Source organism: Beta vulgaris, chromosome 5 (assembly GCF_026745355.1).
Source record: "Beta vulgaris subsp. vulgaris cultivar EL10 chromosome 5, EL10.2, whole genome shotgun sequence".
In the NCBI taxonomy this organism is placed as follows: domain Eukaryota; kingdom Viridiplantae; phylum Streptophyta; class Magnoliopsida; order Caryophyllales; family Amaranthaceae; genus Beta; species Beta vulgaris.
Window position 1 is genome coordinate 63,955,975 of NC_079206.1, and position 14,096 is coordinate 63,970,070.

The following is a 14,096-nucleotide window of genomic DNA, read 5'->3' on the forward strand; positions in this document are numbered from 1 at the left end:
CTAATGTGGTCCAAGTTGATTGTGTTACCTCAATAACAACCTAATAAACGGGTCAAATCAGGCATCATAAATTAGCAGTACCCCCAATCTGAGGCACAAACCAACAAATACGTCTGGATAGACTAAAGATGAAGTTGACGTATATAAACATCACACATTCACACCACAGTTAACATGGCCATGAACCAAAAAAATGTCCCAATCATTTGAGTTGGACAAGAAAGAATCCACAAGTTGCTTTCTTCTTCTTGTTGTTATCTATCTTCACATGCAACAACAGCTGTGAGTCTATGATTCGTGTTTATTAACCAGTTTTTTTCTGCAAACAGCTTAGATTATGGTTTTAACATCTCTACTCTTTTGCATCTACAAATTAACCTATTTTCTATCTAAACAATGAACAATAACCCACAACTGCAAATGTAACATATTTTGATTGATTGGATATAGTTTGATGTACTACGTAGGATATCCAACATTGTGATGGTTATTTTTGCCCCCAATAACTAACTCAAGACGAGCTATTTTTGACATATGCACACAAGCATATTCCCACAATGATCACCTTTAGTACATATTTACTCTGTTTCCAAATACATACAATATGTCGACTTTTGAATATGTTAATTCACTACTTTATTGTTAATATATTTAATCATCAATTAAAAAAAACCTTATAAAACAATGAAAAGTATGTCAAAAGACAACATTTTATAAGCAACTTATCGACTAAAACCTTTTAATTTTTTTTAGAAAGACCTTAAAACCCAAAAAAAACTTAAAACCTTAAAAACATTGTCAGAAGAAACCTCAAGACATCATTCTTGCATTGACAAATATTTTCCGACATTTGACTAATCCCACAGCATATTATATGAAAGCATTTATATTTATATAGAAAATACTAACTTTGAAATGCTATCAAATTAGCATTTAAATAGTGCAAAATTTCTAATGTTGCGTGTATTTAGAACTAGAGGTTGTACTAAAAAGAGCAAAATGGACATTATTGGCACATCCTAAAAAGTGGCAAGTGAAATGCCCATATTTACATAAAGTTTTAACAAATAGATGCATAATATGGACCACGAGGTGAAGAACATTCCCTGCTCCTGTACAACAATTACCTCCACCTATGCCCTAATGCAGCAAGAGTCGACAAAGCAGTAACAAAGAGTTCATTGTAAATCAATTTGTCATATTGTACGAAATGACATACTATAATCACGTATCACAGATCAGACACAAGTGTCAGAGTTGACGAAAAAGGCCATCTGGACAACAAAGGTTCCCCGGAGAACATTATACAACACCTTACCCATTTTGCAAGTATCACATTAATAATTACAAGACATTATCATACATTCAATGGCTCGTTCGACACGATCAAAAATTGAAAAAATAGCAATAAATTTGTATGCAACTTTACTTTGAATATTGCATACAATTGTCAAGGTAATACATCTCTACTTCCAAGTAAATGCTTTCTTTTGTTGGCTTTTACTACCACTCAACAACCACATCTCTAAGTGGTGACTTTAGTGGTAAAAAGATCAGTGAGGAAACATGGAGATACATCATCATGAAAATTATGTAAATAATCAAACCATTCGCTTAATTACGACATTCTATTGAACAAGCACAAGGAATTCTAGATCCGCCAGCTTCAAACACAGTCCTGTTTTACTCAACATCAAACTCACAGTAGCATATCCAGCTATTCCTAACAGAATCAGAAGACATTCAAGGTTTAAGCTCGTCTAAAATCACACGATTTTCTGAAACCAAAGATGCAAAAATGATTTGATTGATCTAACACTTGTTGAAATACAAAAGATCTTCACATCTTACAGGAGGCTTTATAGAGAGGCTCGATAGTTATCAGTCTCAGTCACCTACACAAGGCAGTGGCTTCTACAATCAATTCTATTTTTTCAGTGAACCCGTTCTTCCATTTTGATAATATAATTTACAAAGAATATTTCACCATTCATGACTAGAGATAGATTAATTAAGATACACGCAAGCCTACCCTTAACATCTACCTACCTGTTTAAACAATACGACAATAATTAAAAAGACAAGACACTTTCCTGCAAGTAAGAAGTAAAGGAGGAACACATTAGCACTTCTACCCAATCCTAACCTTGTCTACATCCCAGCGACAAGTACTAACTAACTCAGCATGGTAAGAGTGCTCAAGTTTGGACCTCTAGAAAGAAGAAACGTTATCATAATGGACAAGAGTTGGGAATTTCCAATGCGCCATATAAACTGAAAACAAAATGATCAGAATTTGATAGGGGTTACTAGCAATAATATATGGGGGACCTTTAGATGATACATGACATTTCACCACCAGCAATCTGTACCTTCAATCCATACATTCTTCCACAAGGAGTTCGCCTTCCACACAATCCTCAACTCAACAAATATTCTGCAGTCCAAGAATAAGAGGAAGCATCATATTGTGCATATCAAACAGCAGACGATTTTGTCATGAGATGACGGTCAAAATCCATAGATTCCCATAAGCCGCAGTACAAGGCGAGTAAAGATAATATAGCAGAGCTAGACTCCAAATAAATTGTATGTATGAGCTAATCTGACCTCAATGCTAAATAGCACCGCCTACGGCTCCATATCATACCTAGAAGTCAAAATAAGTGTCTACACTGGCCAACTGAAAAAAATAGTGCAATGAGGAATATTGGCCAAACAGAGAAATAATACTAACTCCCAGAGGCAAAAGGCACGGTGGCCATATAGATCAAAACTTAACACGCACATCATATTCCCAACTATGAAATATTTTAATTCATATTGTCAAGATAACTCTCAAGCAAGATAGCAGAAGAATCAATCAATAGTCCGCATAAATGATGATCAGGACAAAGAGTTCCAAAATTATGGCATTGAGCCCAGACTTGCAACTGCTTGATACTTATACAAAACAATGCATCTCCAGCATTCCAGATTGCCATAGTTTCCTTTTTGGATTATCCCAATTTATTTGCCACACCCTTTTAGCAATTTTTTCACTCCATCGTTTCTCCATTTTTGGGTTTTACACCTACCCACCCACTTCATCCTCTCTGCTTTCAAACAAATCTTTGCCTAAATAGCTATTGGCAACTAATCTCTAATCAGGGATGCAAGGCGTATTTTTCTCTGCCTATCATATCTGATAACTAAAAGCAGAAGAGATAAATGTGGAATATACCTCATTTAGCATGGATGTGTTCACTTCACCATTACCAAAATTTTGCTGAGCTTTTATTCAGAAGGTTCAAGGCATTATAAACATGTAGGACACTAAATACAAATGCACGCGGAAACTTGGTTTACCCCTAATGGTAGTGCTCGAAGAAAGCACATTTAAAGGTAAGGATTCGGAGGAAACTACTTGGGGCTATATGAAGAAAGTGGATCAAGCGATGCCAATGTAAGCTACTCCTTGTGCCCCAAAATTTTCCCCCATTTCCTTTTCATTGGTCCAAAAAACTTTGCTCCTTCTATATTTGGTAAAAAAAATCATCTCTACATTTCCACTAAAAGTTTTGGCTCACAACCATTTTTTCTTTCCTCTTTACCAATTTCTCTCTTCTTAATATATATGTAAAATGCAAGTGAAGCAAAGATTAAAAGACAGGGAGTATGACCTTTTTTGTTATATACAAATTTGCATCGACATTAGCACAATAATTAGCAAATTTAGGTCCAAACAATGAGACATGGAACAACTTAGCCATCAGCTTGGTGTAATGTGATCCCCTAAAGCTAGGGTGGGTTTGGATTGAGGATACATTTAGATAGGAGAGTTTACAAAAGCAAGTTTGCATTACAACACATACTAAGGGTCTGATCAATTTGATTTCATATGAACTTAACTTATTAAAACTTAGCTGAACTTATTGAAATTTATTTTTATAAGGTGTTTGAATTTATTGGAGCTAATATGAACTTAACTTATATGAACTAGTCTAAACATCTCTAAAATAGGTTGAATAGAACATAACCTAAACATGAAGAAGCCTAAAGAACGGAAAGAAGTTTTTAACGAGGGATTTAGAAAGAGTGATAGGCTGATAGTTACTTAAGTGAGAATGCATCCCACGCTCTAAATCATATATATGCCCATAGGTATTGTTCTACTCAATTTTATTTTTGCTAAACGTGATTTATTTTAGTCAAACTTAACTTATTTTTGTTGAAACTTGGTGTAATAAGTTGAAAAGAACAAATCATGTATTGTTGGTCAACATAAAAGGTTTAACACACATTTCTTTCATTAAAGTGGAGATGATTTTATCCCAACTCACATAGGACAGGTTTTGGATGGATTTTTATCATAAATCAGTATACCACAGTATTTTCTAGCCGCCAAAGCCACCATAATGCATAAGATACACTAAACTATGAAGTCTTAGAAAATATTAAATATATTTGGGGTATCATAGGTAAGTCTGATTGAGGGAGGGGGAGAGGAAGAGGAGTTCAAACTTGTCTTTTTGAGCCAATACAACTGCTGCAACTCTAACATCAAATGAAACATTAATCACTAACTGAGAAGTAAAAATCCTTTTCAGCCATTATATAACTCATCTTCTTATTTGATATACAATTAAGGCCCTACCCACTTCCACTTCGAAAGATAATATTCACTAACAAATCAGTTTTTTTCAATGGAAGCCCAATCTAGTAAGCAAAAACATTCTGTCCTTAAAAATCAGTTAAGTACACAAGAGGGATACAATAGAGATCAGAAAGCATCTGTTTCAATTAGCAAAAAGCAGTTGCAACCAAAAATATCAGTTAGATTATGTTATGTTCAACTTATTTTGACTTATTTCTAAAAAAGATAAGTTCCAATAAGTTAAAATAAATTTTAATAAGTTCCAACAAATTGTAACACCTTATAAAATAAGTTCCAATATAACTCAAGATAAGTTCGATTAAATTGAGTCAAAACAGTTCGTTCAACACAGTAATATTGCCAATTCTTTTAATATTAGGTGAGTAAACGAAGTGTGAATAAAAGGCATATACACTAAACCTTTTCACTTGTTTTTTATATATTTCATAAACTCACATATAATGACTCAAAAAAAAAAATACTAGTACTTCATCTTTATTTTTTTAGTTTGCTCACTAATAATCTTGACACTATTCACTATAAAAAAGAATCTTCTATATTCTTCTCAATATATAAGAAAAAATATAGTCATTCACTTTAGGGTTAGTATTCACTATTCACTTTAGGTTGGCCCGCGTCTTAGGATCCTCCCTAGTTGTTTATTTCCTTTATTAAAAAAAAATGTGTGATCTTATTTGATTCGTCTCAATGAGTACTTTATTAATGTTGAATCGTCATAATTTTTACTCATATGTAATAATAATATATATATATATATATATATATATATATTATATATATATATATATATTATAATAATATATATTTATATATATATATATATATTTAAGGTCAAAAAAGTGCATTGACAAACGCACACTGTCAAAACAAGAAAACAAAAAAAATACAAAAGGAGTATTTCATTTGATGGCTAAGCGAGCAAATTACATATTTGCAAAAACTAAAATCTTGAGTAAGGCGGTTTAAGGAATTATTTTATGACTAAAAATCAAAGGACAATTTTGGAGTTTATTGAACACCTTATATAAACCTGGTAGTTTTAAGGAAGACCAAGTTACCCTTTGGTGCTTCATAAAGACTCCAAATTTAGTGCCAATTATTACTCGATCGGCATACCATTTCGAGTTTGGAGGGGGGGGGGGGTCCACCATGGAAGCAATCGCTATTATTCCAACAAATAAAAATTAACATGAAATCACAAAAAATCATAACTTTCTTGACTTTCCAATGGCATTGACTAGTTTTGTCTAGTACTGAATATCAATCACTGGAAAATAAAAAGCGCGACCTAAATGACGAGGAGAGAAATACAGAGAACTCATTCCTATATTAATATTACAACCAATTTGAAACTTCAAAAAAAGGTAGGTGTTGCAAATAATTTGAAACGGAGAAAATATAATTTTTCCTCTCTTTCTCATGGGAAATTTTGACAAAAGAGCAGACATATAAACAATCCAACACAGTGAGTCACCATTAATAACAAACAATGCGGCAAAAATGACACGATTATTAACTGGGGATTGTATTATGGGCATCATAGATGGCAACTCCCAGTTCTGTTGTAACTCGGCCATTCTACAAAGGAATGACCAAGATTTAATTCCCTAGTACTAACAAAGACATCATACCAAAAGGCATTTGCAACACCACAAAAATCATGCACAGTAAGGCTTAGTGTGCTGATGAATCACACATTGAATTTAAACTAAATAGCTAGAATGCCTACAGCAAAATCATTTACTACAAAAACGTCCCCCAAAAACAAACGTCGTAATACAAATCAACTAACATAAACTATGAGTAGAATACAAGAAAATACCTCAATTGATTGCATGGAAGTAATCGACTCCTTGAAAGTCCCAACATCTGAGAACAATAAAATCAACAAAACTACCAGCAAACGTCTCACCCAGCAACCTTTATTGCACCCATCTCATCTATTTTTGAGCGATTATGCTGAGACAGTTCAGTCAAAAAGCAATAGGCTCAATACATGAGCACAAAAGCACATTAACAAAGATTCTTGCTGTCGCATAAAGTAACAAGTGCAAATTCAGACCCCCAAGCAAAAGAAACTGGGTCCAAGTGAACAGACAGTGAAATGACACCATGAATATTACCTTACTCTTTTTATGTCTATGAATGTCATTAACATCTTCATCACCATCATGCTTCCTCTTCTGCAATCAAGGGAGATAGAATTATTAGAAGTCAGTAGAAAATCTATGGAATACAAGAGAATATTACTAGCAATCATTCTAGCAAAAGGATGGTTAGCAGCAATATAAAATTATTTTTTCGCGGAGCGAACAGATAATTACTTATTCCAGAAACCAACTAAGCAGCCAAAAAAGTAAAACGCAATATGTAAAACATTACTTCAACACCCGATTGCGATTTTGATTGAAACTCCCCAATCCCCATGTAAGGCATTAGCTGTCAACATCAGACAGTGATGAGCCTATTCACAGATGGGTCATATCATCAAATGCCAATTTCAGAAGATATAAACATGTACAAACCTTATCATGGTGTTTCTTCGAAGGTTCACCACCAGAATCCTGGTGTCCACTTTTATCCTTCTTCTTTTCCTTGTCCTTGTCCTTGTCCTTGCTCCGGTCTTTATGGCGGTGTTTGTGCTTCTTATGCTCTCTATCCTTCTCTTTGTCCCTGTCCTTATGTTTTTTGTGTTTTCTCTCCTTGTCTTTTGACTCGCTTTTAGATTTTCCGGCAATTGTAGGCATCCCCTTTTCTACCTAAAGGATACATGAGATGTAATACTTAAATGAAGAATACACAAAGACACAACTGTCAAATTATACTCTTCAAGATAAGATACAAAGCAGAAGCAATCAAGCAAAGAACGGAAGAAGGAAATATTGCCATCATTGCTTTTCAAAAGCAAAACCAGTTGCCACAGAAGCTTCTTCGGAGAATATAAGATTGCAATCAAAACTCTAGCTTTTGTCCCAAAATAGGAAGTCAAGAAACTTCTTCGGAGTAGATAAGATTGTAATCAAAACTTCAGATTTTGTCCCAAAATAGGAAGTGTCCAAAAACCTCTTCCAACCGAAAAACATTTTCTCAATCATTTGCCAGTGAAAAATGATATACTTCCTCCGTTCTTTTTCTATTACACAATTACCACTTTCGGTAAAAAACTACTTTAGTTGACAACATTACCCTTACTTTATCTTACTAAAACCATTATTAATTACACACTTTGCCTTATAAAGTTGCTTTTACTTTATTAAGAATTATTTTCTCTCATACTCTAGTTCATTAAAGGGGTATCTTTATGCTAAACTATCCATTTTTTCCACTTACTTAAAAACGTACCCAAACACATTGTTGCAATAGGAAAAAAAAAACGGAGGCAGTATATTTCAAGTTCAACTTTAAAAGCAGAAGCAGGTCAGCAGAATGTATTTATCAGAAAACCCTCTCTTCATCAACAATAACATCCAATTTCTTAGTGGAGATCACAAATTCACATTTGGGGGGAAGATAGAATAAGAGACTTTAACAAAAATAAGGTTTTCATTAACTATTTGAAAACAAAGTGGCATTTAACCATTGATCCAAGATCCACCACTGAAATTTCAATTCTGGGGAGGAGGTGTGGGAGGAAAAAGATTACTCACAGAAGGCAACTCAACAGGGGTTGTTTCCCTTAGATGAAAGGCTTGTCTAAGAACATCTAAATCAAAGGGTCGTATGCGTGTATTTCCATCCTGTGAATATGATGGATTTTGTATTAACTGATCTAACTGCATTCCTTCTCCCTTCCTAATTTCTGTATCGCCGACCACATTGTGGAGGTAGTGGGTATCTGCAACAGAAACAGGAAGAGACTTTTTGCAGAAAAACTCGTGATGTGGTAACAACTTGTAGTGACTTATCAGATCAACAGCACCTGTTAGCTCTCTCGGACCTGAAACCAAAGCAAATGAAACATAAGCAAGAAAAAAAGAGAGCAACAAGCAGCCAAATTGCATCAGGATTCAGCAGAAACAGTAAGCGATTAAAATCAAATAAGAATCAGTACATCAACAAGTTACATGCCCCTTAAATCAGGGCCACAATCACTAACACTTTGTCTGATAGGAATGATAGAGGTCGAAAGAGTGAGCTTGCATATTCCTTCCAAATCATACAACAATGGATGAATTTGGTTTATCAAGAGGGGAAGAAATTGAGTCCTTCCAACTCCTTCCCCTTCCGTAAAAGTCGAATCCAGACAAGGGAAAGTAAATCCGTCCTCTCTTCACTCATTTTCCTTCATAGTACCTCTATCCAACCAAACTATAAGGATATGATAATACATGAAATACCCAACCGAAACTTGATAAAATGGGGACCCACCTATGTTACTCCGACACAGATGGGTGTCGTATCCAAGTAGGGATCGGAGGATCCGACACCCTACTCCAAATATTTGGCCGACACTCCGACACGGTCAATAGAGTGTCTTGACCAATATTCTAGACACGTCAATGATTGAAAGTGTCGGAAAAAAAATTTCCGACACTTTATTTTAATAAAAATAAAATCAATACTAATATATTTAGGAAATTTATACTATTATACTTTTTTGTTTTTATATTAAACAATAACACTTTGCTTTAAAGTAGGCAGTACTTTTGCTTTAAAGTAAAAGCCACCTGGGCCCAAATGAGGTGTCCATACAAAATTACAAAGCATGCAGTACTTTTGCTTTCAATGTGCACAGAGGCCCATAACAAAAATATCCCATCTCTTAATTCTTCACCAGAAAGAAAAAATACACGGCTCTTCGTCTTCGAAGCAAAATCAATTGAGTGCTCCTCTCTGTCGCCGGCAGCCGACAGCCGCCAATGATGTCTCTTCTCTCTTCATCTCTTCTCACGCATACCATTCTGTGCGGCTTAACCTCCTGAGTAAAAGCCCTAATAAAGTATGAAAAAATTTCGTGTAATTCGACCTTAATTAGCAGATCTAGGGTTTACAAGGTAAACCCTAAATTTCAAATTTTGAAGAGAATTCAACAAAATAGGTATATTTTCACCCTTTTCTCTGCGTTTTTCTTTTTACTTTTGTCAAATGGGTGTCGGTAGGCGACACTTTTTCGATACGGGTATCGACACCCATTTCCAGGCGTGTCGCGCGTCGTGTCGAGTCGACACGCGAGGTTGAATAGGGTGTCGGAGTAACGTAGGGACCCACTATCACGGCAAGAAAATTCAGCATCCTGCAACTTTAAGCACACAATTCACTAGCAGAATACCAAAACTCTTATCATCTATTATAAGCAAATAGCTGATCGCAGTTTGCAAGATATTAGTCTGCTGTGTGTCACAATACATCCTGTACAGAAGATGTGATGTTGCAATCCGAGACAACGTTATTCTGATTTATTTGAACCCACACGATTCAGAGTTAGATCACAAAAACTTGGTAACTTGGACTAGCAAATAGCATCAGTAAACTTAACCAGATATACAGATTTAAAAACGCCCATACTATGTCAACTTGTATATTCCTAAAGTTAGCATGAATATGAAAAGAGGGTCAAAGAGAAAGAACTCCTCAACTACATAAGTTCATCAGCCAACAAGGGTAAAGATGATATGCAATGTTTCCTACCCAGCCCTCCATCTACAGTAGCATCCCCACTCTAGCTGATTGTTTCTCTTGTTACTACATACAAACAATAAAAATACACATTGACTGACAATTGAAGATCAATCTGATAATTTTACCTCTTCCAAACTTCTTGCCTTCAGAATCCATTAATCAACATCTCTAAGTGTGGTGGACCATCCTCTCCAAACTGTACATATAGAATTCAGACGCAGTATTAAAAACAGATTGAAACAGTTTCAATTTAGACACTGTTACAAAAACTAACAACAGCAGAAAGAGCAACGCAACTATACAAGTTAAGCAAGTGCCGATCTTTTGTTTACTTTTAAATGTATACGGTCAGACATGGTTAAGGCAAAATGCAAAACTCACTTATTCCTTCCCCTACCCTCCCCCCCCCCCCCCCCCGCGCGGTATTATCCAAAAACGCCTTTAATTTTGAAACTAAACAGCAAATACAAAATAAGACTACTAGTTTATTTCACATTCACGAGAATGACCCTCATTATTCAAGAAGTAAAGGCAATGAATGAAATGCTCAATCTCCTTTAAAGTCGATGAATGCATTGTTCTCTGCTAAACACCACCATCAACAAGTTTGACCCAACAAAAAAAAAAGGTACATGCAATATGTGGGAGCCAATGGAACGGGCATGCGGGGCAATGAGGGTGAGTGGATTTCATTCCCGGAACGAAGAAGCAACATAGCATACCAAAAGGTAATTTGTATCATTAACCAATAAAGATAATATGTTAGATTTTCTTAAATTTTCCACCTGCAAATCTATAAAGATGCATTTTACATCATGCATTACAGACAAGCCCATGCAAACTTCACAAGATATTGCATCAATCACCTTAAGAAAAAAAGTAAAATGTGTGCCCAGTGGAGAGAATGGCCTCGAGCTTCACCTTTTCAAATTGCCCCAAACCAATAGCCACCTACCAGAAGAATAACAGATAAATAAATTTATATTGCATTCCTTGATAAAGAAAAAAATTACGCAAGTGAATATTTAAAAGGTTATTTCACTCAATTAGCTGAAGAAGAAAAAAAAGAAAAAAGATTATCTGTTTGGCTGGAAAGAGTAATCAAGTAAAATCCCTTTTTATTTACGAAAGATTTTAAACACCAGCAACCCCCCCCCCCTCCCCAGGTTGCAACTCACAGAAGGAAAATACAAAATATTATCGAATCAAACTAGCATGCACAGTGGAGAATAAACTTGCACTTGTCTCAGAAAAGGGACACTACCAATTAAAACACTCATGACAGACAAAAATAAAATAAAAGGAAAGGGATATGGTAAAACTTGGTGCTGGAGGGCCACCGAGTTTTAAACAACCCCACATTTTGACTTCTACTAGATAGTACAGATCATAGGAGCACAACCAAAACACACTATGCACAAAGTGGCTGCATCACATAAATCAAGGCTCAATGCACCGGACCAACAACTATAAACAAAACTGGTCTCCATAGGAAACACCAATTAGATCAGTGATCACAAGTAAGAGCAATAACAGATGATCAACAACCAGCAAGAGCATTCTCTCCACATGTCATCCCATCAGTCATTTGCATAAATCAATTTCCTCCACTCGCCCCTATTAACTGCAATATGAACCTGTATACCCAATTATTACCTATCCTCTTTAATCCTTCCATCCACGTAATCCTTAGTCCACCTCGAGTCCTCGACTGCTCTTAACATTTCAATATTACATACTAAATACTCAAAACCGTGCACCCTGATGCCGGCATTGGATATGTCAAAGCTACCCCAATCTGATCCCTTTATCTTCCACTAGATAACACTGTCAATCCAAAGTCTAATCCTGCGACAGATGTCTTTATTATTTATTCTTATCTCGTCTCGAGTTCGTGTAATACGACACACCACCTTCAATATTGACACATCTGAGATGTCTATTTCTGAACATGATTCGTAAAAGTTCCCAACATTCGAACCCATATGGCAAAGTTGGATAAACAGAAGTACAGCCAAAAAACTTCCCTTCACCTTTAAAGGCGCATTGGAATCACAAAATACAAAGGTTTTTCACCAAAAATGATCCCAAACAACTAATTATTAACATCAACATACAAGAAATAAGTTCAACATCATATGTTTAGTGTCTTTACGGTCTCTCTTCTGCATTTACTAGGATAATGAAAGTAGGTGTACGCTTTAAATGTCTTCATAAAGATAAAAAAAAAATACAGACACATAAATAAGACTGTATATGCTGGTTCGATATAAACTTCACATACTATTAAAGTTATAACTTATAGGAGAGATAGATGGCTCATGACAAAAGATACCTTGTTTTGCCTAGCAAAAAAAAAAAAATTAGGAAAATCTATATGCTACCCCTATATGTTTTACATTTCTATTTGATACACCCCAAATTATTCAATTCCAAATGGTGTATTCCTCAATTATTACATTCTTATTTGGTATCAACTCCAACAATGATACTCCCTCTGGCCTCCAGGCTCGACCAACGACCATCCAGCCGCCATCGCCACAAACCCACAACTGCCATCAGCCAGACCTAGCAGGCTACTTATTGGCGATAGTGGTAGGAAATATGGGGGAAAGCTGGCGGCGCTCCAGATGGCGGCAAAGACTAAGGTTTTAAGAGTCAATTATTGTGAGATACCATGACGTATTCATAATATCCTTCTGTTAAGAACTTCATAAATAATTATGATGTTATAAGAAGCTGCCACTTGGTAATTCTTGCCTCTTGTGGTAGTTGATTCAAAATTAAGTATCTTGCCATGATTCTTCTCATTATCGATAAAAAAAAAAAAAAAGTAAAAACATTATCTAATACTTAGTCTCACAAATGGATGCCATGCTAGATTCTAACTTCATCTCCCTAAGTACAAAACCCTTTTTCCCTAACATAATTATCCAATGATCATAAGTATTATCCCTCAATAGTTTGAACAATCTTTTTGTTCTTGTAAAATGACACTAAATTATCCGTACCAGATCCATATTGATAGTGTTAAAAGATTTCCTTGCCCTAAACTCGAGTCGGAAGTATATAACAAATAGGCCATCAAACTCAAAAATCCTTAACTCCGTAAAATTCTGATATCATGCATAATGAAATAATGAATTATGCTCAACATCCTCTCTTTAGCAAATTAGCATTCTAAATGTTCAAATACATCATACACTTCAACTGTAATTCTAAGTTCAACTAACTCAACTATAAAATTCAAGAACTATCCTTACCCTAGAAATAAAGCAGTCCTTTAAATCTTTGATAATGGCGGTTCACTAACTTCAGCTGAATTCCAAAATCTATAAATTTCTTATTGCAATTAACCATGAAACCATTAAGAATAAATAAATATTCTCCAAATTTTGCTCTTAAAATACAGATTTTCAGCATAAAAATTTTGTATTGAAATTACTCGTAAACAAACCTTCAATTTTCGTGGAAGTTCTGGGTTCTCGATCTCGTTGAAAGAAGTTTTTTCTCTCACAGTTGTTATCTATTCCTGAAATTAGGGTAAAATAATTTGATTGCTCAGAATTTGAAAATGAGTGTGATGATTCGTCGACTTTTCGAAGGGAAGCTCGAAGAGATGAATCTAGAGAGAGAAAGTTGTAAATTGAAATAGAGGGGTTAGGGTTAGAGACTCGATCTTCTTTTCTTTTATTTATTTATTTATCCCTTCTCTCTTCGTTAGTTTGTTAATGGAGGGGTGAGGAAAATTGAGGGTAATAAGGGAATTCTCATATCAAATCTATACTACTAAACTAGTAGGCTTTAGAGTTTATCTCGT

At 35.1% G+C, this 14,096-nt stretch overlaps 1 protein-coding gene across 11 annotated transcripts; it reads right to left on the bottom strand.

Moving 5' to 3' along the window:
• Positions 1–1,337: 1,337 nt before the first annotated feature.
• Positions 1,338–13,988, bottom strand: LOC104894475 (mediator of RNA polymerase II transcription subunit 19a). 11 transcript variants are annotated; one of them, XM_048644011.1, is made up of 11 exons: positions 13,734–13,987; positions 11,143–11,227; positions 10,402–10,472; positions 8,305–8,594; positions 7,183–7,416; positions 7,040–7,096; positions 6,781–6,840; positions 6,480–6,616; positions 2,611–2,683; positions 2,373–2,437; positions 1,338–1,723 (listed from the first exon to the last, which is right to left on the bottom strand). In XM_048644011.1, the coding sequence occupies exons 3-8, from the start codon at positions 10,430–10,432 to the stop codon at positions 6,566–6,568; spliced, it is 723 nt and encodes a 240-aa protein (XP_048499968.1). In that variant the 5' UTR covers positions 10,433–10,472; positions 11,143–11,227; positions 13,734–13,987; the 3' UTR covers positions 1,338–1,723; positions 2,373–2,437; positions 2,611–2,683; positions 6,480–6,565. The 11 variants fall into 11 exon arrangements, with proteins under 11 accessions (XP_048499968.1, XP_048499967.1, XP_019105305.2 ...); XM_019249760.3 differs by lacking the exon at positions 1,338–1,723 and adding an exon at positions 1,792–1,895; XM_048644010.2 differs by lacking the exon at positions 2,611–2,683.
• Between the last annotated feature and the right edge of the window lie 108 nt (positions 13,989–14,096).

Bases quoted from the DNA above. Each gene is read 5' to 3' on its own strand.
- LOC104894475 (XM_048644010.2), bottom strand. From the start codon at position 10,432: ATGGATTCTGAAGGCAAGAAGTTTGGAAGAG. The intron at 7,417-8,304 runs GTGAGTAATCTT...TGTATCCTTTAG, and splicing joins CCCCTGTTGAGTTGCCTTCT to GTAGAAAAGGGGATGCCTAC. The intron at 7,097-7,182 runs GTTTGTACATGT...TGATGTTGACAG, and splicing joins CGAAGAAACACCATGATAAG to CTAATGCCTTACATGGGGAT.